General features: G+C 43.0%; 1 protein-coding gene across 1 annotated transcript; it reads right to left on the bottom strand.

The window, feature by feature from the left end:
- Window positions 1-320: 320 nt before the first annotated feature.
- plcb2 (phospholipase C, beta 2) lies at window positions 321-21,161 on the bottom strand. Its single transcript, XM_030392167.1, has 32 exons — window positions 21,002-21,161; window positions 20,644-20,721; window positions 19,885-19,953; window positions 18,248-18,388; window positions 17,778-17,857; window positions 17,611-17,664; window positions 17,428-17,503; window positions 17,151-17,251; window positions 16,608-16,768; window positions 16,376-16,522; window positions 16,121-16,278; window positions 14,650-14,732; window positions 14,395-14,479; window positions 13,789-14,002; window positions 13,602-13,684; window positions 13,403-13,499; window positions 13,183-13,267; window positions 12,874-12,998; window positions 12,435-12,586; window positions 11,221-11,385; window positions 11,003-11,102; window positions 10,725-10,829; window positions 10,489-10,553; window positions 9,886-9,976; window positions 9,254-9,766; window positions 8,903-9,086; window positions 8,224-8,365; window positions 6,142-6,206; window positions 5,168-5,227; window positions 4,892-4,949; window positions 2,589-2,672; window positions 321-1,148 (listed from the first exon to the last, which is right to left on the bottom strand). The coding sequence occupies exons 1-32, from the start codon at window positions 21,083-21,085 to the stop codon at window positions 978-980; spliced, it is 3,876 nt and encodes a 1,291-aa protein (XP_030248027.1). The 5' UTR covers window positions 21,086-21,161; the 3' UTR covers window positions 321-977.
- Between the last annotated feature and the right edge of the window lie 1,232 nt (window positions 21,162-22,393).

Consider the following 22,393-nt stretch of genomic DNA (forward strand, 5'->3'; position numbering starts at 1 on the left):
AGATTATAACATACAGAATAGTATCCTGCTTGTGATTTGTTATGTGGGTGCTTTCCAGTTATGTTTTGCACGTGTACACATTAAATCATGGTTGCAGACACCTGGATATGCCAGCTGGAGGGCTCTGATATAAGATGTACACGTAAACACATTTCTGAAATGTAAAGCAGCAAACAGTAAATGGCATGTATTGCGGATTGACAGAATTGAGCAATTAATAACCATATTTCTCTATTTATTTATATTCCTGTGATCAAACTCTGACTGGGATGTAGACATATTCAGTTAAGTTTCCATGGAAAAAAAACCCCACAAAAATGTACTGTGCAAATTACATTTTATTAAAGACTATTCTTCACAAGACTGCAAGAGGAAAATTGGTATATTTCCATCACCATGGAACTAATACTACAGTTGTCCCAGTTATAGAGCAAATATAACCTTTTTCTGCCTTTTTCCTTGCAACAACACCCCTAAATCTCAGTGTGAATGCTTTTCTGTGGCATCATTGGGCATCACACATCGCGTGTGACAGATGTAGTCATTGTCTCGATTCAGCCTGCAGTCTCTGCTAACCCATTTCTGCTGCTATATTTTCCTTGCTACACTTATTCCCATTTTGGAACTCATTAAGCGCACAGCAAAGGGGAGTGCGAGTATCAGACTAAGGCTTTTAGTGATGCGCTTTCAAGTGGAAGATATTTGTCGCTCTATTAGGTCTATTTTTTGATTGGTCAAAAGGAAGAGACACGAAGAGCCACACAGAAAATGTCCAAATTGTCTAACGTTTGCACTACAGGACATTCGTAAAATATCATTATGGCTTTAAACTCTCAAAAGAACCCTCTATGAATAGAACCTCTAAATTGAAATATCACACAAAGCTTTCCTAACTGAATAATGTTCCACTATTACAAAGTTGTGCTCAGATTGTAGGTTATGTAACAGGCTGATATAAGATATTAGATTTGGCACATCTATCCCAGGAAGACATCTCCATAGAAGCCCACTCCCTCCACCTTCTTGTCTCCAGCTTGATCGACCAGCTCAGGAAAGTGGGCCCCCACACAGACATTGACTGCTTCCCTCACCTCTGCTGGCAGGGACCTCAGTTTCTGCTCGTGCTCCTTCAGGGCCTCCTGATTAAGCTGCAGACAAAGGGGCTTAAGGTCAGTCAGAGGTGATGGGCTTGTCGAAAGGACACGTTGACATTTTTACACTTTGCTTTTCTCTGCCAGGTGTTTATCATAATCTTTAGAGAATGGATTTGAGTATTGGCACCAGTAAAACTAAAGATCTTTACAAAGCCCTTAGCCAGAGAACTGGCTTGAACCCAGATGGCATAGATTGATTTTAAATAGGAGTGATGATGAGCTATTCTAAGGATGTTTAATAATGTGCAGTGTTCCCATATTATGGCTCAATACTCAATCAATGGTGTTAAATACATGCAGCAAAGATAGGCTTGTCCCTCGGCGCTCACTTGAATACCTCCCACTGTTTCAAAAACTGTATTTGTAAAATACGACTGGTGATAACACAAAAACACATCATCCATCTGGTGTTCAAACATCAATGTATGAACCATCTATCACCTCTTTTTTCAATGTCAACTGCCAAGATTTCGTCAAAGCAAAGCAAAGCATTGTCGTAGAAGTGCCGTGACATCACTTACAGCGGTGGGGGCTCGATCTGTACTTTCTCATGCGCCCAAACTGGATGTGTCACCCAAATGGAATGGACAGATGGCCACAGTTGACAACGTATTTCAAAAACAGGGATTTGTTGTTGACCCTGATGGACTTTAGATGTGTGTGTGTGTTTGTAATTGAATTTAAAGAACATTATGGAGACCCCTACCAATTCATGGGAGGTGAGTCCATGTAATTGGGATAGATTTTGACGAAATGCTCATCACCAGTAGGTAAGTCATTATTTTGTATGACTTGGTTTTCAGTTAAAGTTCCCACATTGTAGAAAGTGAGATTCCAATGTCTTGTTTAATCATAATCCAGGTCTTGGCGCTTTACAAATACTGTGAAAGTATCAAAACACTTGAAACACTGAATAAATGCACAAAGCCCAAATTCAAAAACTGTGCCTCTGAACAAGCCGTCAGGACTCCCGTGATGTTGTGATGTCACAACTATACAGTCACTGCCCTCAGCCATTCGCCAGCAAGTCCGTCATTCAAGAATGAATGTGGGAAACTCGTGGAGAGTAATTAAGGTTAGTGTAAGTCGCAATGGAAAAAATGCATTCATTTCCACCAAAGGAACTTTCCCAGGGGACCATGAACCTTTTGATGAACTCAGGAACGAAAACCTGCTTTATGTCTGGAGGAAGCAGGAAGTAAATTTACTGCACATTACTTTCAGGTTGCAAAAAATGTCCTTGCTCAGGGGGTAATAAATCAGATGGATGCCAACGTTTAACCCAAAATATTGTTGATTGGTAATTCTGTTGTTGATGTAATTTGCAGCGTCTTCACAGATCTCTATATGCATGGCAAACAAGAATGTGCAAAAAGACATTTTAGTTTAGGTTTAGTGTTTAAAACAAGTGTATTCTAGTGACAGAGTGTGTACCTGATTAGTCATGGTCTTGATTTCCTCCAGTGTAGCAGCCTGTTTCTTCATCAGAGCCTCTTGCTGTGGGCTGTAATCTGAAGACTGTAACAATAAAGTACATAACATGTTGCTACTGAAAAACACGATCGATCTGTGGTTTCAGTCCGTGCGAGTTTGTTCGTGTCTGCATGAGGTTTCAAGGGAGAGATAAAAGACTGTTTGCATGTCCATAAGCAGCTCATCAGCTCATGTTCCTCCCTGAGTGCATGTGTGTGTGGGTGTGTGTCGATCTGGAGAGGAATGTACCCATGGGGTGCAACCTGAGCAAGAGAATCAATACATTTAAGTCACAAGAGGTTCACTTCACTTCAGTTACACAACCCTTTAGTGCACCAAGCCATTCAATCCTCAGGCTGCGCTGTTTGAAAAGGTGACTGTGTTATGACTAGTTGTCGTAGTTAATGAGCAAATGCTGATTAAGTAGATCCTAATGAGTTGCAATGCGACCCCAGTGCTCGGAGGGACAAGGGGTTGCTGCCAGCCAGACGGAGTCGATGGGAGAGGACTGGATAAGGAGGGAAGTGGCCAGGTCTTTAACCCAGAAACAACAGGCTTGAATCTTGATGAGCTACCAGAAGAACAAGGGCAGAGCTCAGTGAGTCATCGACCACACGTGGATTAGCCTTCTCCCTGTAAACAGCTTCTGAGTAATGGACAAGCCTGGCCTATGGTCAGGGCCCGCTGCACTTTACTCAATGGGTAAAAGGGTGTGTGTTTGTGTACGTGGGTGCTTTAAGGGCGAACACTCACATGTGTGGTGTCCTTACTGTTCAACAATGCATGGATGTGTGAGCATGTATACATCTGTAAGCAAACACGTGGGTGTATGTGAACATGTGTGCAGTTGCATGAAAGGAAAGCGCTGTAACATGCCTGAGGTTATATTGTTTTCTGTGTTTTGTTCAGATCTGTAGACAATGCTTCCTCTTTGTAACCATAGTTACACTCTCAAATACAGTATGTGCTTGAACAGACCAGTGGATGTGAAGTGTCAGGTTTGACATTAGTGCTGTTACATGTACATCAGTCAGAATCAGGTGCTGTTCACCAAGGGTTATTGTTATTTCTGTTAAAGAAATAGTTTGACATTTTGGAATTGGATGTTTTTGCGAGAGTAAGCTGAGAAGATTGATACCACTGTCACGTCTGTGCCTTAAATATGAAGCCACCTACAGCAGCCAGTTAGCTTAGCTTAGCATGGCTTAGCAAGACTAGCAAACAGTTTGCTTCAAAGATGTTGGTAGGCGTCATTTGTTCCACTGGAGACAGAGGTGTTTCCAGGCTAGCTGTTTCTCACTGTTTCCAGTCTTTAAAGGGATAGTTCGGGTTTTTTGAAGTGGGGTCATATAAAGTACATATCTATAGTCGATCTGTTTCCTACCGTAATCACCGATCAGCGCAGCCTCAGTTTGGAGAAGTAGAGAGCCGCTCCAGCCCAGACGCTCAGCTTTGTATTGCAGTGAACGGGGATCAGCAAAAAAGCGAAATTAACCACCTAAAACAAGGCTCACCTAAAAAAATCTATATCAGTTCAAGTGTACGTTGTATAGGTAAAATTCACACCGCTTTACATCGCCGTCAGACCGCGCTTTCATTTGGCACTACATTTTCTCAACCGCAGAACCCCCGTATCCCTACGCATGAGCGCTAATGCGGAAGGATACAGAGAGTTAAGTTTCGTTTTTATCGAAAGTAAACCTCTCGTCCAGCTGCCGCTCGCAGATCAGCTGTTGCCCAGTTACGCTAATGCGTAGGGATACGAAGGTTCTGCGGTTGAGAAAATGTAGTGCCAAAAGAAAGCGCAGTCTGATAGCGATGTAAAGCGATGTGAATTTTACCTATACAACGTACACTTGACCTGATATAGATTTTTTTAGGTGAGCCTTGTTTTAGGTGATTAATTTCACTTTTTTGCTGAACCCCGTTCACTGCAGTACAAAGCTGAGCGTCTGGGCTGGAGTGGCTCTCTACTTCTCCAAACTGAGGCTGAGCTGATCGGTGATTACGGTAGGAAACAGATCGACTATAGATATGTACTTTATATGAACCCACTTCAAAAAACCCCAACTATTCCTTTAAGCTAAGCTAAATAGCAGTTTGCTCCAGCTTCACACTTTCTGTGAGCAGTATCAATCTTCTCATCTCACTTTCAGCAAAGCAGTGATTAAGTACCTTTCATAAAATGTCAAACTGCTGCTTTAATTGCCCATGCAAGCTTAAAAGGTTTCTACTTCTTTCAATGAATTTAAAAGAGTACTTACTGCTCCATCAGACTGACTAGGCTCATCCAGTAGCTCTGTGCTCATCGCCTTTTTCAACCTAAGAGAAGTTAATTATAATTTACAATTAGACCTCCTGAACATAATGTTAAAAATACTTCAAATCAAGCCAGATTTATGTGGAATGCCATTAAATCAGAGGGGTAAGAAGCCAAGATGCTGTTTCTTCTCATTTTCAACATGAAGCTGTACCTCAGTAAGAGGAACAGCAACAAATGGGAACATATCAAGTAATTGAAGGTCATCCTGTAAACTCACTTTGCCTTCTCTGAGCCGGAAATTTTGGCAGCTGATTTCTTCTTATTGTCTTTGATTTCACTGCAAAACAAAGAGAAAACGTGAGTAGTCATGCATGATTCAAAATCAATAAAATCAGACGTGGCCCTGTAAACAACGCTTTCCTTTCAACAAGAGTTGCAGGGCTGCGCGTCTCTGATGTGACCTTTTCAGTGAAAGGAAGGCTTTAATGCGATGTTATAGTGTCTGTGTGAGCAGGTAGATGACCAGGGCCGCCTTCGCTTCCCTACTGCTGTTTAAACACCTGTTGGATAATGGTTGTCCTGAGATAACCATCTGCCAGCTGGGGACTTGGGATAACACACAGACACACACACACACACACACATCCAAAGCACCATAAGCCAGCCAAGGACATTGGAAGACCCGTGAACTGAGGTGATTCATTTATTACTTGAGGTATTGTCTTCGCAAAATGTCAAATGTTTCACTTCAGCTGACACACACAAACACACGCACACACACATACACATAATCTCACTTATGTCTTTTTGGGGAATTCAAATAGACTCACTTACATTAATTTCCTGGTGCCTTACCCTAACTATAACCAGAACGACTATTGCCTAACCCTAACCCTAAACTAATCTTTACTCTAACCCTAGCCTAATCCTCACATTATCCTAACGTGACCCTAACTACAGCCATAATGGCTACCTGCCTGAACCAAACCCTGATCCTAACCACCTAACCACAAATCTGTATTTGCCAAATTGGGGAAATGGCTTTTGACCCCAGTTGCACCAGTTGCCCCCAGTTAACTGGTCTTGAGTCTGACGTGCGTCCCAAAAAGTGGCATAAGTCAGATACACACAAACACACAGAAACACAGCATCACCAAAATCTCAAAGCACAGATTGGACGGACTCAGCAAAGCCCTCTGCGCTCTCAGTGTTGTACAGCATGTTCCAAAAGTGTTGTATGTGTGCTCACACCTCTCCAGGGTCTTCAGTTCACTAGCGTGTCTCTCTGTGGCCATCTCCAACAGTTTGGCCAGTCTCTGTCGCAAGAGCAGAAGGAAGTGACACAATCACAGTCAAGATAATGCTAGAAAGTGAGTATTGAGTAGCTCTAAATAACAGTGTCCACGCCGCATGCAATTAAAGTCTCTCTTCTTTCAGTCAAGCAAAAGTTCAGCTGTTGATTTAATTCGCATGAACTTTGGCTTTAAGTTTGATCTGAGCGCTCGGCCCAAGACCTGTATTCGACGTGTTTACTCTAGAGTGCCGTCTGCACTGTGGCGACACACTTGAAAAAAAGGTGAAAAATTACCTGATTGACCCCTCAGTCTCGTAAAGATTAAAAGCTTATGCAAAGAGTACCCCAAGCACCTGGGACCAGTGAGTAATCAATAAAGCCTCTAAAGCCCTGGCTGCTCGCCCGTGATCGCATGCACACAATGCAGCGAGATAAAATAAGGTGCTCCTTGAGAGATGTGAATACTGCCTGAATCATGGAAATGAATTCTATTTTGAGGCTGAATCATTAGGTGCAATAAAGACAGCTCAAAGGTGGCCTGCGAGGAGAGTGGTTGGATGGGGAGCACATCATAACAGGTCACAATAGGAGGAGGGGATCTTGACTTTCAGGTACAGAGTGAGAAAAATATAACCATGAATGCAGAATAAAGTGCATTGTTTTATAACTACAGTGTTGCACTGCCAGGTTTCTACGGCAGCACACTACCAAAATAATGAGTGACAAACCAAAACTTGGCTTTTGAGGGGACCTTCTGAGTTTTTGGTGGCCACCATAAGTGAGGGCAAGGCGAGGCAAGGAGCATTCAGTTGGTTGCTGTCTGCAACCTCACCACTAGTTACCACTCGATCCTACACACCAGACCTTTAAAGTCTGTGTAAAGCAAAATCAGCCATTTTCTTCTAAACACATTAAACAGGTCAAAAATGTGTTTACTTAAAACATGTAAAAGCCATTCGGCCATTTAGAATTTAATTTTGGAGCTAGGCTCACAAACTGTTTTTCAACATTTCTGTGTTCAGGATTTAATGGGCGGGTCAGAAATCATGCAAATCATGGCCGCGTTACGTAACCTATCGACTTTCCCTCACATTTCTGCTCAGAAAACAGCGTTTGTCATGCTTGTCACAAGAGTGTTTAACTCACCGAGTGTTTGACGAAAATAAATCACCGCGACCGCCAGCCCTCCTGACCGAGACTTCAGGGAACTTTCCCCCAGAAAACAGCCTCCGTCCCCGCGAGTGACAGAGTCAGACGGCGTCCTGTTTACTGATGGTGATTATGTATAATTATGTAATTTAGCGCGAAAAACTTCACTCCGTCACTTTCCAGGATGTTTGGTGGGTCAGGATCTCAATCACTACACATTATAACAGCATCCATATGATTATAAACTGTCCGCGGGTTTAGATAGACAAGGGGCACACCTGGGGAGACACCGCCGTCATTAACATGATAGGGCCCCCCCCAGCACCGCATAGGCGTGGTTCCAGCGCCTCTAACTGACACGCCCCCAGCGTGTCACAGCAGAAAGAAGTGCTTGTTTTTCCATGATTTTGAGACCTAATTTTATATATTTAGCAATATTTTAAATTTTTAAAATTTGGCTCAGTGTTCAATGATACATGTTTCTATGGTGTGACAAACTCATAACACAATTTTTTTGCCGCTTTACACGGTCTTTAAACTGTTAGGAAACAGTTGCTTTTCATGTCATGCAGATATGGAGCAACATTATAAATTGTATGGAGCCTATTTACCCTATTTTGCTCTTTAGCTGCTAAATGCTCAACAATGTTCACCAGCTAGACTACAACTGTGTCTGCTGTTTGGCGCTGAAGCAGGTAGTGCACAGTGCGTCTGAACCAAAAGAGTAAAGTTGAACTGAAACAATGAGCTGAAAGATGCTAAAATGCTCCGTATAGCTGAGGGACACTGCAGAGGCAATAATGAGAGTTTATAATGCAGCTCTTAGCACAGTACTTGAGTAAATATTATTTTCCACCACTTGTGTCTTTTCTTTTCTTGATTTTACAAACCTCTGTGGCGTACTGCTCTTTCTTCTTCCTCAGCTGATCACAGTGCTCCGTCCACAAAGCCTGCAGATCCACCTGCATCTTTTCTTTTTGATCCTGCACCCGCTCCTTCGTCACACCGGAGTCAGAGGCGTTTCCCTCTCCCCTTGAGGAACCAGAATATAATTCAACATGACAGGACTCTTATGCAAGGGGGAGCAGAATCTAAAATACAGCAAATAGTTAAATGAATATACAATTACATGGTTACTGGAAATCCTATACAGCAATGCTCATTTGGCCTTGAATAACACATGTTCTGTCCTGAAAGTGTATCGTGGAAGGCTATGCATGAAAAGCACCGTAGCCCCTATTCATTTGGTTGTTCAGCTTCAGATGGACAAACACATTAGCCGTAGAATGTTCTCCGTGCTTCTACACCTAATCTCGTTAATGACACCGACCAAAACAACAACAACTTCATTAGTGGGTCAGTATTAATATGCTGTAGAATTCACTGCTACTTTGTCAGAAACAGAACAGTCTTTGGTGGATGACTAAACATAAACAGATGGATCTTACTACTCCGAAATGATGACATGACACCCCTCCTCCGCCAACGCATTTATTCTCTTGCCATTTTTCAGCTAGAAACTGATTACGAGAAGTGACAACAAATGACAGACAAATGAAATCCCCTTACTCTTTTTTCTTCAAAGAGGCCTTCTTCTTGATGGCCTTGAAGGAGTCAGAGTATTTCTGAATCAGGTCCTCCCCTTTCTTCTGATACTTCTTTTCTGCTTCCTTCATCTCTCTCTCCTGGCGCTTGATGACCTTCAGGTAGTTCTTGTGCTCTGTCAGTTCTCCGGTAGTCACAGTCGAAGGCTCTGTGGCAGAAACACACAGGGCTTTGTTGTGAGAATCCACCTTCCTTTGTCAACATTTGATATGCATTTCTGACAAACTACACTTAACAAAATTTCTTATTTTCTCACAGTCTACTGATAAACAAGAAATTGTTATGACTGCAGCTTTTGAAGCACTTCGGTTTTACCTTCGCTGGAAGTCGGTGGTGGCCGAGATGAGTCATCTGATCCTGCAGATGGTGAACTTGCTGGAGAGGGCAAGGCCTCAGCAGCAGCAGCAGGAGCAGCAGCAACCACAGCAGCAGCAGCAGCAGTAGCAGCAGGCTCTTCAGCAGCACTGGCAGCTTCTGTGTCTGGTTTATCATTTGAAGCAGACTCAGGGTTTGTGCTAGGTTCACTGGCAGGCTCCTCTTTGGTTTCAGGAGCCTTCTCTGGCTCTGCAACAGCTTCCTTCTCAGGGGCTCCCTCTTCAGGAGGAGGAATGGCTTCAGGAAGGGTTTCAGATTTGGCGCCTCCTGCATCTGGGTTTGGATCTGCAGCTGGAGTCTCGCCAGGAGTTTGAGGAGGTTCTGCCTCAAGTTGTGCAGTGTCTGGCTTGCTCTCAGCCTCTTCTTTACCTTCTTCAGCACTTGCTTCTGGAGGTGGCTGGGATGATTCGTCTTTGGCATCAGTTGGTGGGGTAGGTTCGGATGCGGCCGTTTCTAGAGATTGTGAGCAAATACATGTTCTTCTTTCAGTACTAAAGACTTGCTACAAGAGCCACATCAAAGCTCTGCATCTTTCCAAACTCTGAACTGTGTCGCCTTCGCAAATTTATTACCTGCAGCCGGGACTTCACTTTCCTTAGCTTTGTCTGTAGGGGTCTGGACCACAAGAGGCATCTCGTAGGGAGAAATGTAGTCGGAAGATGACTGTGTGAACAAAAAGGACAGGAAATCACAATCTAACAAGCTAATAAGCTCGTAATTTTACTTTGGGTTACTGTTCAAATAGGTTTACATGTTTTAGTGCTCAAAAAACACATCAGTTTTCTCATTCTGTCCAGTACTACAGCACTGTATTCCCCATCTGTCTCTTTAAGGCCCCCCTCCCAAATAATCAGTCTGCTCTGATTGGTCAAATCACACACACCTGAGCCAGCACCAATACCAGCAACAGGGCAGATGTGCTAAATCAATTCTTACATGACAAAACGTGAGACATATATTGTGCATATGTGTGACAGAGTGACATAGTGTGATGTCACAAAGTCACAGAATTAAAGGCGGAGATCTCTTTTCTGTGGGAGGGAGGAGCCTCTGTTGGTGTGGACTTTGACTTTTTTTTTTTACTTTCAAGCTCTTTTACATGCATCAGAACATATATAAAACACTAAAGGAAAGATAAGACCATAATAGGTCTTGTTTAAGCATCTTTTTGTTACCTCCTTTGGGGCCTTTGTGGTCTTCTCTGTGCCTTTTGTTGGGTTAAACAAGGCATCTGTGAAATCTGAGGGAGAATGAAAACAAATGAACGTCAGTGCACTATGTAGCAATAATTCATCCTTTAAAAAAAAAAACTACTACTAATTGCTACCTAGCTCTGCACATCCGAACTAAAAAAATGCATTAAGTCGTAGCAGACTTCTTCTCCAAAGGCACAAAGTGAAAAGCCAAGCACCTGCAAAGGCAGCGGGGATGTAGTCCTTGACCTCGATGTACACAAAGAGGGCAGGCAAAGTGAGTGGCATGTTGCTCTCACTGCGCAGGCAGATGTGATGAAAACCTGCAGGGCATAAAAAAAACCTTGGGTGAATTAGAAACAAGGCAGCAGCTCCCCTGATCCACGTCGAAGCAAACACTGTGCGGCCTTGGATGACTCAGGGGTGTTTTGAAATATGCAGATTAGATGACACATGAAGTGAGGTGGGGGTTTTTTTTCCGCTCACTTTCACCAACCTGATTGGATGGCATCAAGTGGGATGATTCTGTGTCCCAAGAATTTACCGTTCTCCTCATGGACCACAATTCGTAGAGAGGCCATTTCTGGGAGCAGAATCTATCCATCATAACAACAACAAATATATTAAGGCCAACAGCAGCAGCACAGCAGCTGAGCTCACACAAACACGTTCACCCGCACATATATTTGAGCGTATTAGTTGACAGACACACACTTTCTCAAAGACAAAAGGCTCCTCATTCCACACTGGGTTAATGGCATTGGGCGTGGGGGACCACTTGGTGCGATATTTCTTCTTGGGGTCTCCCGGCAGCCCGATCACCTCCACCTCGACCCCTGTTTTCACGTTCTTGTCCGACAGGAACTGGCCCGAATAGATCTGTTGAAAGTAAGATTTGAGGACATACATGCACGAAGTGGTTAAGAATATGGATGTGTCCTGTTGTGCGTGGACCCATGTTCAGGACACAGTGGATATAAATAGAGCTCAGGTTTTCACTCATGCAGAGTCTGCTGAATACCTGGAACCATGTATCACTCTCAGCATGACGCTTGTATTGTTACGGACTCAGCTTCTAAACTAGAGGGAAAAGCAAGCGTACATGGTTGCACACACACACACACACACACACACACTTTCGAAAGGCTATGGTGGTTAATTTATTGCTCAATTTAGAAGAGCAAAAACAGATGTCTGCTTTACTCATATTGCAATGTTTGTGCATCAGTTTTCTCCACAATGCAATACCATTATTTCTTTCCACTGTTATTATTCTTTCCCCCTTTATTCATTCTGTTTTTGGTGGCTTTATATGTTTTCCTGTGTAGTGCATTGAGAGAAATTTTATAATAAAGCTGATTGTGATTGTGATAAATATGATTTGTTCCTGTTGCTCTAAAGGGGCAATATGTAAGAATTTCAGTTTAAAACATTACGCAATTTTTAAAGTTATCAACAGAATATGAGGAAATTCAAACAGTTCTGACGTTATGTCATAGATTTTGATAAAATGTGTTATAGATATCTTAACTATTATTAATAATATTAAGATATCATCTTAAGTAAGCATGCTAACCAATAGACCTGGGCCTGAAAAGCTCTTTCTCCCAGCGGTCCAAAGCTCCTGCACTAGCAACTCAATAACAGACACTTTTACAGTAGTCTGGCTAGCTGCATGGCTAAACAAGCTAACACGCTAACAGTTGCCAGAGTCATGGATAAAAAAGTTACGCTTATATGCTGCCTCTATTTGTTGGGAGTATGAATTTATGCAGGTGGCCAATTCTTACATATTGCACCTTTTTTGTTTTCACCTTTTTAAACTATGATCATGTTTGGTTATTTGCACAGATGCTTGAATCCCTATGCCAAACGCACCACAATCAAGTAAGACAAGCATATTAATTATAACAACGCTGAGAACCTGCCTTTATGGTCAACGTGCTTGCCACAACAGTGTCAATCCTGTCACAGAAAGGGTCAAACTTCTTGTCACTGCGACGCAGAACATCATGCTTGAGCAGGTAGCCCGTTCTGCCATTGTATTCAAACAGGGCCATGTTCAGCTGCATGGGGAAATCTGAAAATAGGCACAAATAGACCCATTCATGCCCCCTCTCTTCAGCACAGAGGAGCAGCAGTGAGGGGTTGGGGGTGCAGAGCACAGCAGAGGCCTGTGCAGCACAAAGAGGTGCAACACTGACCTGCTGTGGTGAAAAACAGAAGCTCAGGTTTAAAAATAAAATCCCTTGCATCAGGCCCAAGTGGTGACTTAAAAGAAACAGTGAGAGGCTGCATCATCTCCTGCAGCTCAACACATTTATGATATTTTAAGTAGCTATCAGTGCAGTGTGTGTCCATTTCTACCCATCGTCTGGTAGTTGAGTGCCACCATCTGGCAGCCGACGTTCCAAAAAGGCTGGGGGTTGTAATTGGATGAGTCCATTCTTGTTCCTTTGGGGTAAATCCTGCTCATCTGCCTCTTGTTATATCTGAGAAATATGGTTCAGGAAGCATAGCTTTAAATGTCTCGATAACTAGTATGTGAACCAGCATCAAGGGCAGCTCAAAATACCATATCTATATGTACTCATGCGTAATTTTTAATCAGATTACTTAACACAGGTTGCCTTATTTTTTGAGCAGGATAATATGTGGAGTGTTCTCAGAGGATACTCGACAAATTCAACAGCAGTCTTGGCAATCATTGTCTCCCCTTTCGTCTCCACGAAAGATGAGATGGCGTAACTCTTGTTTTTCTCTGTGAAGAAAGAAAAGAAAGGAAGCATCACACAACTCAGACTGACTATGATTTGTCTACCTGTCGGTGTTTTAAAAGTCTGTGTTGTAAAAATCTTCTCTGTCTGAACCTTGTGTTGAATTTAGGAAGACATACTTCTGGCATTGTCAAAGGAGATGAATTTGTTGGGCTGGATGTAGTTGACTATGGATGACATCGCCTCATACGCTGTTACTTCTTGTCCGGCTGTGCCCTGTGGGGGGATCGACAGGAAGTTCAGTGATGTTTGAACTGTTTTCGCAGCACACGGATGATGTGAAGCAATGAGTCATGTCAACACAGCCGCACACTCTACCTCATCTGATGTCTTCATTTTCTCCTCATCCTGTTCCTCTGTGTCCTCCTGCTCCTCTGTGTCCTCCACAGCTGTGTCTCCCTCTGGTTGAACATGTAAACATAATGTCAGCGACACCTAAAAATAACTAGAGGACAGTTTTTTTTTTTAATGTAATCTGATTTGGCCCGAGGCTCATCTAGTCCACCTTGGTTCTCCTGGGTGCTGGGCGCAGGGTTGGCAGGATCCTGGGAAGTGGAGTTTGGGTCCTGGGGGGATGCAGCCGTGGTTGTGGTCTGGTCAGTGGCTGCTGGGGTGGGTTTCTTAGCCTGGGTTGGCTTTTCATGGCTGCCCTTCTTGTTCTTGATGAGGATCTTGCCCAGGAGCTCAGATGGGCTCGGAATCTGCTGGCCTGGCTTCAGCTGGATGGTACAGATAAATAGAACCCTGATATCATTTGACATTTGAGAGTCCTCTTTTCGCCTCAGGAATACAAACATATGCACGTCCGTCCACACAAGACACACACACAACTGAGAGCAGGTGAACAGACGTTAGCATTTGATAGGAATCACTTAAATGGGTACAGGAGCCTGTGAGGGCCATGTCTGGCCGAGACAAGAAAGGAGCCAAAGATGAGACTTGAACTTTGCTATTAATTGCCTTCATGCTGGTGTGGTTAGACTCAGCTGAGTCTCACAGGATAAACCTTTATCTAATCTATCACAAAGTCCTCTGTTTAACAAACTCCCAATATAAACTTTATCTAACTCTATTATTTTGACAGGGAGCTGTGTTGCAGCTATGTACTCACAGGGTATTTGTCCAACGGCTCTGTTAGCAGGGCATCACCAAATATGGTTTTGCAGTAGTTTGCCATCTTCTCCTGCTGTTTCACCCTGGAATAAAGCACAGTAACACCTGTCACGGTCTGCTGTCTCTGCCAGAACGAAGAGTTTAATTACATCCTAAATATGCTCCATCAATATGGGACAATGGCATCAGAGCATTATTACATTGTGTTAATAAAGTTACATGGCGTGAGGTCATGGAAAAGCTCAGGTCTTACGAGTCGACGTGGTTCTCGAACGAGAGGACAATGGGATACTGTGAGGTCTTGAAGGCGCTCTCAGCAATCGCCTCGATCACATCCTGTCACAAATCAGAAAGAGGCAGGCATTTTTGTTCAAAATGCATTAGCTCGACTTCTATTTGAGTTAGATTATGACGCCAAGAAATGTGAGTATGAATAGAATGATGTCATGAAAATCCCGCAAACGGGTGAAACCAACAGACTGAGACAATCGTGACTCTCTGAAAACACAGAGAGAGACGACATGACAAGCAGCAGAACTGCTGCTTCTATGCAGAGACCCTGAAGTCAGCTCCAAGCCTATCACATCTAAAGGCTGACAGTAAACTGAACTGAGGTGTTGTGTCCGGGCCCCGGGGACTGTGGTGCTCCGCCTGCCCTTAAATGGAAGTGTTGAGTGTGAGAGGATGACTGGGGTGCCTGTCTGTGTGGGTGTATGTGTGTTTTTGTGTACTTTTGAGCCTTCGCATGCTTTTGCTATGTGATGTGCACATTAGCATGAATAAATAAACTTTTGATACCAAAGACACATTCCTGCACTGTGTGATCAGCATGAACAGCTTCTGGCGAGTGTACATATAAAGCTATCATGCTGTAACAATGCAAACCGAGCACACAGGAAACTAGGGGAAGGCCACTTACTAGGAAAGGTCCAAGATTTATGATGGGCAACAGAAAGTACTCAGTGGAAGTGGGTTGGGCTTCCAACAAGAGCTGTCATAAATCGTCTATACTGCTTTACTTTCTGGTTGTAATGTTCCTTATCTACCATTTATACACATCACTGGTATATGCAGGCAGTAAATATAATACATATTGGGGGGAATCATGCCCCCAAATATTCAAAGATGCTATATATTGATAATACATGTAAATATAAATATATACATTACAATTGTTTTAGTTCAAAAGGGAAGCATGCACCACCACCTGAATCAATTATAGCAAATACAATCATAATTATGACTGAAGTGTATTGCAGATCTGATGGAGGTATGTCCAAGTCCAATGTACAATCAATGGCATAATGATGTTGTGTTATGCTACATCCCTGTTAAAATGCTAGCTAGCTAGTATGCTATTATGCATTACATGTATTAGCTAGCGAGTAAATAAATCATCCCATGTGTTTGTAATTTTTTTTTTTAATTAGTTTTGAAATTAAGACCTTTTCCCCCTGGACCACTGCAGATTTGGTCCCCCGCAAGTTTTGACATCTTGGCTACAGCCATAGTTATATCTCAGTTTAGCTTTAGTTTTCAAGTAAACAATAATATTCCAAAGTATTTTAGCCATGTACCTAAATTAATCAAATAAATAAGCATGATTTGTGCATGCAAAACCCAGTGGGCTAATGTATAAAATGAAAAGAAAATATTAATATGTGAAATGATAGATTTGAATGTGGAACGCCACTGAAAGTGTGCCCAAAACTATGAGCAAACACCTTGAAGAGGATCTCAGTCGTCATGGTGAAGCCGTGGGTAATGATGGGCTCTTCATCTGGAGGTTTGCCCTTCCAGCAGTCCAGCTCCAGACAGCGGCAGCCGGACAGCAGACACTGGCGGTACATCTCCGGAGAGGACACGCCAGAGAACTGACCAGCTGCAAGGAGATACACAGAAAGACTCTGAAAAATCTCCCAGAACTGAGATGTTCAGTGTGACAACTTGTGAGCAAATATCAAAGTGGCGTATGTAACCTGTCAGGTATGTGTTGTGGGAGGACTTGATGAAGTAGTGGGGTAAAGGTTGGGTCATGTCCTGACACTTGGCCAGCCTGTCCTGGATGACAACTGATGTCTCCGGCCCCATCAGGAAGAACAAGAGACCTTCTGGAGAAATCAGATCTGCGGATGTGCAGGAAAGACACGCTGAAGTACGACAACGTTATCAGGTCCTCGTTAAAGTAGATGCGACATCAGTGAATCTCACTTCTGTTTGTGTTGGAGGAGCACGGTTCATATTTGTCGATCAGAGCCTTGATCTGGTCCTGCCGCAGTCGTGGGAACAGCTCCTCGTTGAGCCGAGAGTCCCTCTGCTTCTCGTTGAGGAACTTGGTGAAATTCTCCTTTGTCATGGTGGGTTTGTTGGAGCTGGAGGGCACAGTGAGGCATGACAGTCACCTCAACACTACGCGCATTGTTGCTGCTGTTATGTTACGGCTCACTAACCTGCCACCTGAGCCCATGTCAGGTAGCTTGTGCACAAATTGGAGACTTAGGTTGGCCATGCATGAGGTTGAAATAATATAATTTACAGCAGGCGTTTTGGGGTTTTTTTTTGGGCTTTGTGCTACCAAATTAGAACATGTCTTTTTACTGAAAGTCTGTCATACTGTCAAAATGCAAGAAACAGCTAAGCAGATAATACATGGATTGAGCTAAAGTAGGTGTTTATATGGAAATAAATAGATAAGGTGAGGAATATAAGCCATATCAGTTGATAATCAGTGAAGCACAGGAGAGGCCGACTCACTAAGAGGTGAAGATCTCGTAGATCTCAGGCCGAGGGCAGAGATTTGTCAGAAAGGCCTTGAAGGCAGACTCAGTGAAGACGTCAGGCTTCATGGTGTCATACTAAAAAGTCAAATGATTCTGCATGAGAACCTTATTCCTTATAATAACAGTCAAGAATCACAACAAACACCAGGGCATCGTGGGAAGAGGTGAAAAAACTGCTTTTAAAAAATCTCTGAAGGGTAGATGGACTGAAAGAACACAAACAACCCACCAAAATGTCTATATTTCCTAACCTTTCCTTTAGGGAGGTGTGCTGATGCCAAGGCACTCTCCACCCTCTTCTTATCCGCAGGGAACAGCTTGTAAATGCTGAGAAAAACACAGTGAAACAGTGAGTAGGAAACATGGTAATCTGCTGTACAAAAGAAACGGCTGTGTGCCATCCTACACCTTCACATGGCTGCACTGTAACCTACTTTTTCACAGGAATCTTGCCGTCCTTGTTGGTGTGAAGAGAGATGCGGATGTATCTAAGATTGAACACAAAGGCTTATACTCTGTCACACATGGGGGAAGTAAATGGTGTTGTGTTCGCCCAGCAACAATACAGGCTGAGCTGTCAGATGACATGATGTTCACTTACATTTTCTCCAGGAAGACCTGCCTACACGCGTTGTTTCTTGCAGCGTTGTAGGCAATTGAAAGGATGTCATTTGCCCAGTTCTGATGTTGCAAAAAGGGATACCACTTAAAATATCAACATAAATTGTGCTTGAAATGTCATAAGCCCTTAAACTTTTATCAGGGATTTCAAATGGTCACAAACTCACCACTAGAGGGCATTGATATATTATTACCCCAGGAAATGAGAGCAGTGCATGTGCACAATTGTGATTTCATTACTGTTGATTAAATCCGGATATTGGAGTCATAAAGTCTGATAAAAGCTAAAAGGGAGATAGAGGTCACCTTATGGGGGGAAGAAAATGCTCACTGCGTAATGGCTAATGGCCTGTGGCTGTCTGGACAGTCAAAGGGAATCAGTGACACAAATGGAGGATTGTAAACAGGAAAAGTCGCAGGAAAGAGTCAGTGTACACAGAGGCTCATTACCTGTGTCACTTTCTCCTTAGAGGCAAAGAAGTTATGATAGGTCAGATTCACAGTGTCTGGACCCGAGACAATGGTCAGAGTTTTGGCGAGATGGTTGCTGTCGGGGAAGTCCAGGTTGAACACGTTGCGGACCTTGGGGTGCTGTAAAAGACAAACGGTAGGAAGTATGTCTCAGAGCCAATTAGATGTCATCGCCTCAAAACATTCGCTACAAGGAACTTTTCTCTGTCGATTCTGGAAGCCCCTGTGGACAAAAGTAGAATAAAATTTCATAAAATTTCTAAATGGCTAGAGACGCAACATATTTTCTATTTTATTTGTCTTTTTTCAAAGGTGCAATATGTAGCACAGGGGCTTTGGACAGGGACGGGCTGGAGGTGGCAGACTGGCATGCTTACTTAAGTAGATATCTCTACAACACGATATAGATATATTCATCATAATGTGGATACTGTATTTTATTCTGTTAATTTATTGTAGTTAATTGTTGAACTGTTTTTTTTTTTAACTAAATTAAACACAGTTGTGCTGAGGTAATGTATCTTTATATATATATCTGTATGTAAGAACTGTAATTCTATTACCCTGTTATCATAATGTGACCTTTACGCCTACACCTCATACTTTTTTTTGTTGAGCTAAGCTGAAGTTATCAGCATTGCCTGCTGATGTTATGTCTTCATAATGATAAGCCAACAGTGAGCTATAGAAAGGTCAACATAAAAATGTTATAAGTCACACGTTTCCCTTAGGCCGTTTAATTCCACCATAAAAAAACAGTTTTAATTTTCTAAATCTGACTTGGTATTAGGAAGCAATATAATAGCTATATAGGAATTGCCAGTCTTCTAGCTGATGGTCTCTTTATGTTATGTAGGGCAGACGGAGACATCACTATAAAATGTAGGCTCAGTCTTTAGCACTTTTCCTTTGGGAGCTTGTTTAACGCAGGCAAATTTGCGGACCGAGACATGCAAACATATGCACATACGCACTGAGACAAATTCACACACATTCACACGCACACGCACACGCACACCAGTGTTTCAGGTACAGCCTTGTTCTATCTGCTGCTCCACCATTCATCGCTTCTACTGTCAGATATGCAGAGCAGACATCAGCACGGGAGCTGCTTTTCCCAACACTCCTCAGGGGCCCGACAGGAAGATGTGCCTCCGACATCATGCCAGCCGGGATGATGCAGAGCTCTGTGCTCTCCCTGAGGGGAACAGATTTCAGATTCCACCTCTGAACCCTCAGTGAGAGATGACGATGGCTGCATACTGCAAATCTCTGCGGAGGCCGGCGAGGAAGCAGAAAAAGAACTACAACTGTCAGCTTTCGGCTCAAACAAACGCGCACACAACCTCGCTCGCAGAAATCTCAGATCATGACTCAGTGTGTGTTTATGTTTGTTTGTGTACGTGTGCATCTGTGTGTTTCTGCACTTGGAGAATAGCCACGGGTGCATGTGTCCATTACCGTTTTTGCAATGCAAATACGTCTCTCATACTAATGGGCAAATGAAGGGCTTGACACCCTATTTGCATGCCTGCAGAGATTCTTACGTAACAAACACACCACTTTGACTTAATGAGAGAGCAGATTGGAACATTAAATAATGATATTGTACTCACTTTGGGAAGTTTTGCATATTTTCCTGTTCTGGTATCTCTGATAGTAGCAACATCCAGGAACGTTGTCTCCTAGAAACAAGCAGCACAGATTCATCTCCAATACCGAATTCAACATGTAGGCGCCAGTCCAAGTATGGATTCAGATACAAGTCATCCTTTGGTAAAGTGCAATAACTACGGGACTTGACTTCGTTTTGAGTGAGGAATATTTGACTGCAATGCCTTGAAAAATCATGTGGGAAAAGTGTGAAGGGAAATTTCACATTTCAACACTTGAAAGAGAGCAGAACAGCGAGAGCCCAGACACACGAGGCACACATTCGGTGTAGGCTTTCGCTTGGTTTTGTGATGTGGTGGAAAACCAGAAGGTGCCCCAATGAGCAAGCGAGAGAGAGAAATGGAGCACAGATAGTCTTCTTGATGGAGTGCATCACAGTTCAGCAGCACGGTGCGGCAGGATGGTGAGCCCACATCAGCACCAATCGATAATCTCCACAAGCTGCCGGGACCGGAAGGTGCTCTGCAGCTTTGAGCTATCCCACAGCTTTGGCAGATCCTGATCACAGGCACATTACACACTCTGGTTGTGAGTCACTGACACATGACTACCTCTTTTTGATATATCTTTGAATCTGTCGGGTTATGTTTGTCTGATGCACAAAAAGCCATTTCATTTCTCGTAGCTTCTCAGCACCTCAGCACACCTATGGCATATTGTCCAAGGGCACATATTCTTTTCCGACTCTAGATATTGATTACCTTGCTTTGGTTGATCCAGTAGACATAAAAACCTTTTGGATCCATCTTCATGGTGACAGGAACAGTCTTTGTGGAGTCCTTGATGGAGACGAGGGAATAAGTGTGGATATTTATTGAGTTTAAACCTCTAATACAGAGCTGCTTGATGGCGGTGTGTTGGTGCTTGATTAGATAATATATGCTGTAGGACTACTTATAGTATATCTTCCAGAACAGTTCATTAATTCATCATAAGTGATTAAAACCATTAGAGCGGGAACTCGCACTTATCTCGTCAGGATATGAGAGTTACAAAAGAAAATGAAATCACTGTTAGAGCTGCATAGTTTCTGAAAATGGACTTGAAATATTTACTCACCTCTGACCATTTGGTGAATCTCTCTCCCTTCACCAGGTAGTCTTTGACCTCTGGGGCCTCCAGAAAGTGTCTTTTCTTGTTCATTTTGCCCTACTAGAGTGACCTCTGTTACAGTTTGATGCTATAACTGAAATATATCCTCTGTCTGAGTGTGCACCATGATGATAAACACCAACTAGCTCATTCCTCCATCCGTATTCAAACATACACTAAAATGGAGTTCAGTGCGGAGACTCAGGTAGGCTATTGTCCTCAGGACACACCCTGAAAAATATGCATTGCAAATGAAGACGACACAAAAAAACAAAGCAAGTAACTTGACTAAAGGTGAGAGTGCTGCTTTCAGGCGACCCTGAATCAGAACTGAAGATTGCAAGGGCAGTATCACCAAAAAGACTGCCTAATTTCACTGATATTGGAGGTTTATTTCACCCAATGTAAACAAGAAAACATATTCTAGATGTAGTCACATTTGATTTAATTGTAGATTGTAAGCTCCGTTCTGATTGCAACGGAGGCGTCCACGCACCACCGTCCGAAATAATCATGAGCAGATGTCATCCGAATAATAATACAGAAATACAGTTCTGTGTCTCGTTTTTCCAAGTGGTGTTGCCATAGACCATATTCAGACGGCGGCACTGTTACATAATATTACTTTAATGACAGCATCCATATTCGGCCTGACACAAACCTGATGACTCATGTTATCACAGCATGGTCTGACAGCGTTCCACAAAGCGTGTTGTCATGTCTCAGAGTGCTCGGCTTTGTTTGTCTTCAAGTGCACCCATAAATGTTCAGTGGGGTTGGGTTCAGGTTGCTGCAGAGTCACGTCCATGACAATCCAGACCATGGACTCCTTGGTCTTCTCAGGTCTTCAAGTAGGTCTGTCTAAGCTGCGAGGTGCGCTTGGGCTCATTATCCAGCCGCTGCAGTATGACTCCTTCTCCACACGGATGCAAATCAGGCATGCCTCTGAAGAAATGAGTGAAAACACCCCCAGACTTGAATATTTCCAGTCGGTCCTGTCAATTTTAAACACCTCAAGTGTTTGGCCTTGTTACATCTCCGGATAAGTGGTTTTCAAACTGCTACTTGTCCACTGAGACCACTGAGAGGCAGCTTTTTGTTTTGACAGGACTTTTTGGATTTATGTGATGAAGTTGCTTTTCTATCTCGCAGGGGACTAAACCTGCTGATTGATTTTTACTGATGGTGTGGTCACTTTGGGTCTCCCTGATCGTGCCTTGGAAACAACTGATCCACTTTCTGCAAAGCATTTCAGAGTTTCATGTCCTGCCCTCTTAGTAAACCTTGAGTCTAGCTACGATTTGACACACATAATAGTGCTGAAAGTTTCTGGAAAAGATGTTTCTGCGGAATCTTTTA

Source organism: Sparus aurata, chromosome 16 (genome assembly GCF_900880675.1).
Source record: "Sparus aurata chromosome 16, fSpaAur1.1, whole genome shotgun sequence".
Classification (NCBI taxonomy): Eukaryota; Metazoa; Chordata; class Actinopteri; order Spariformes; family Sparidae; genus Sparus; species Sparus aurata.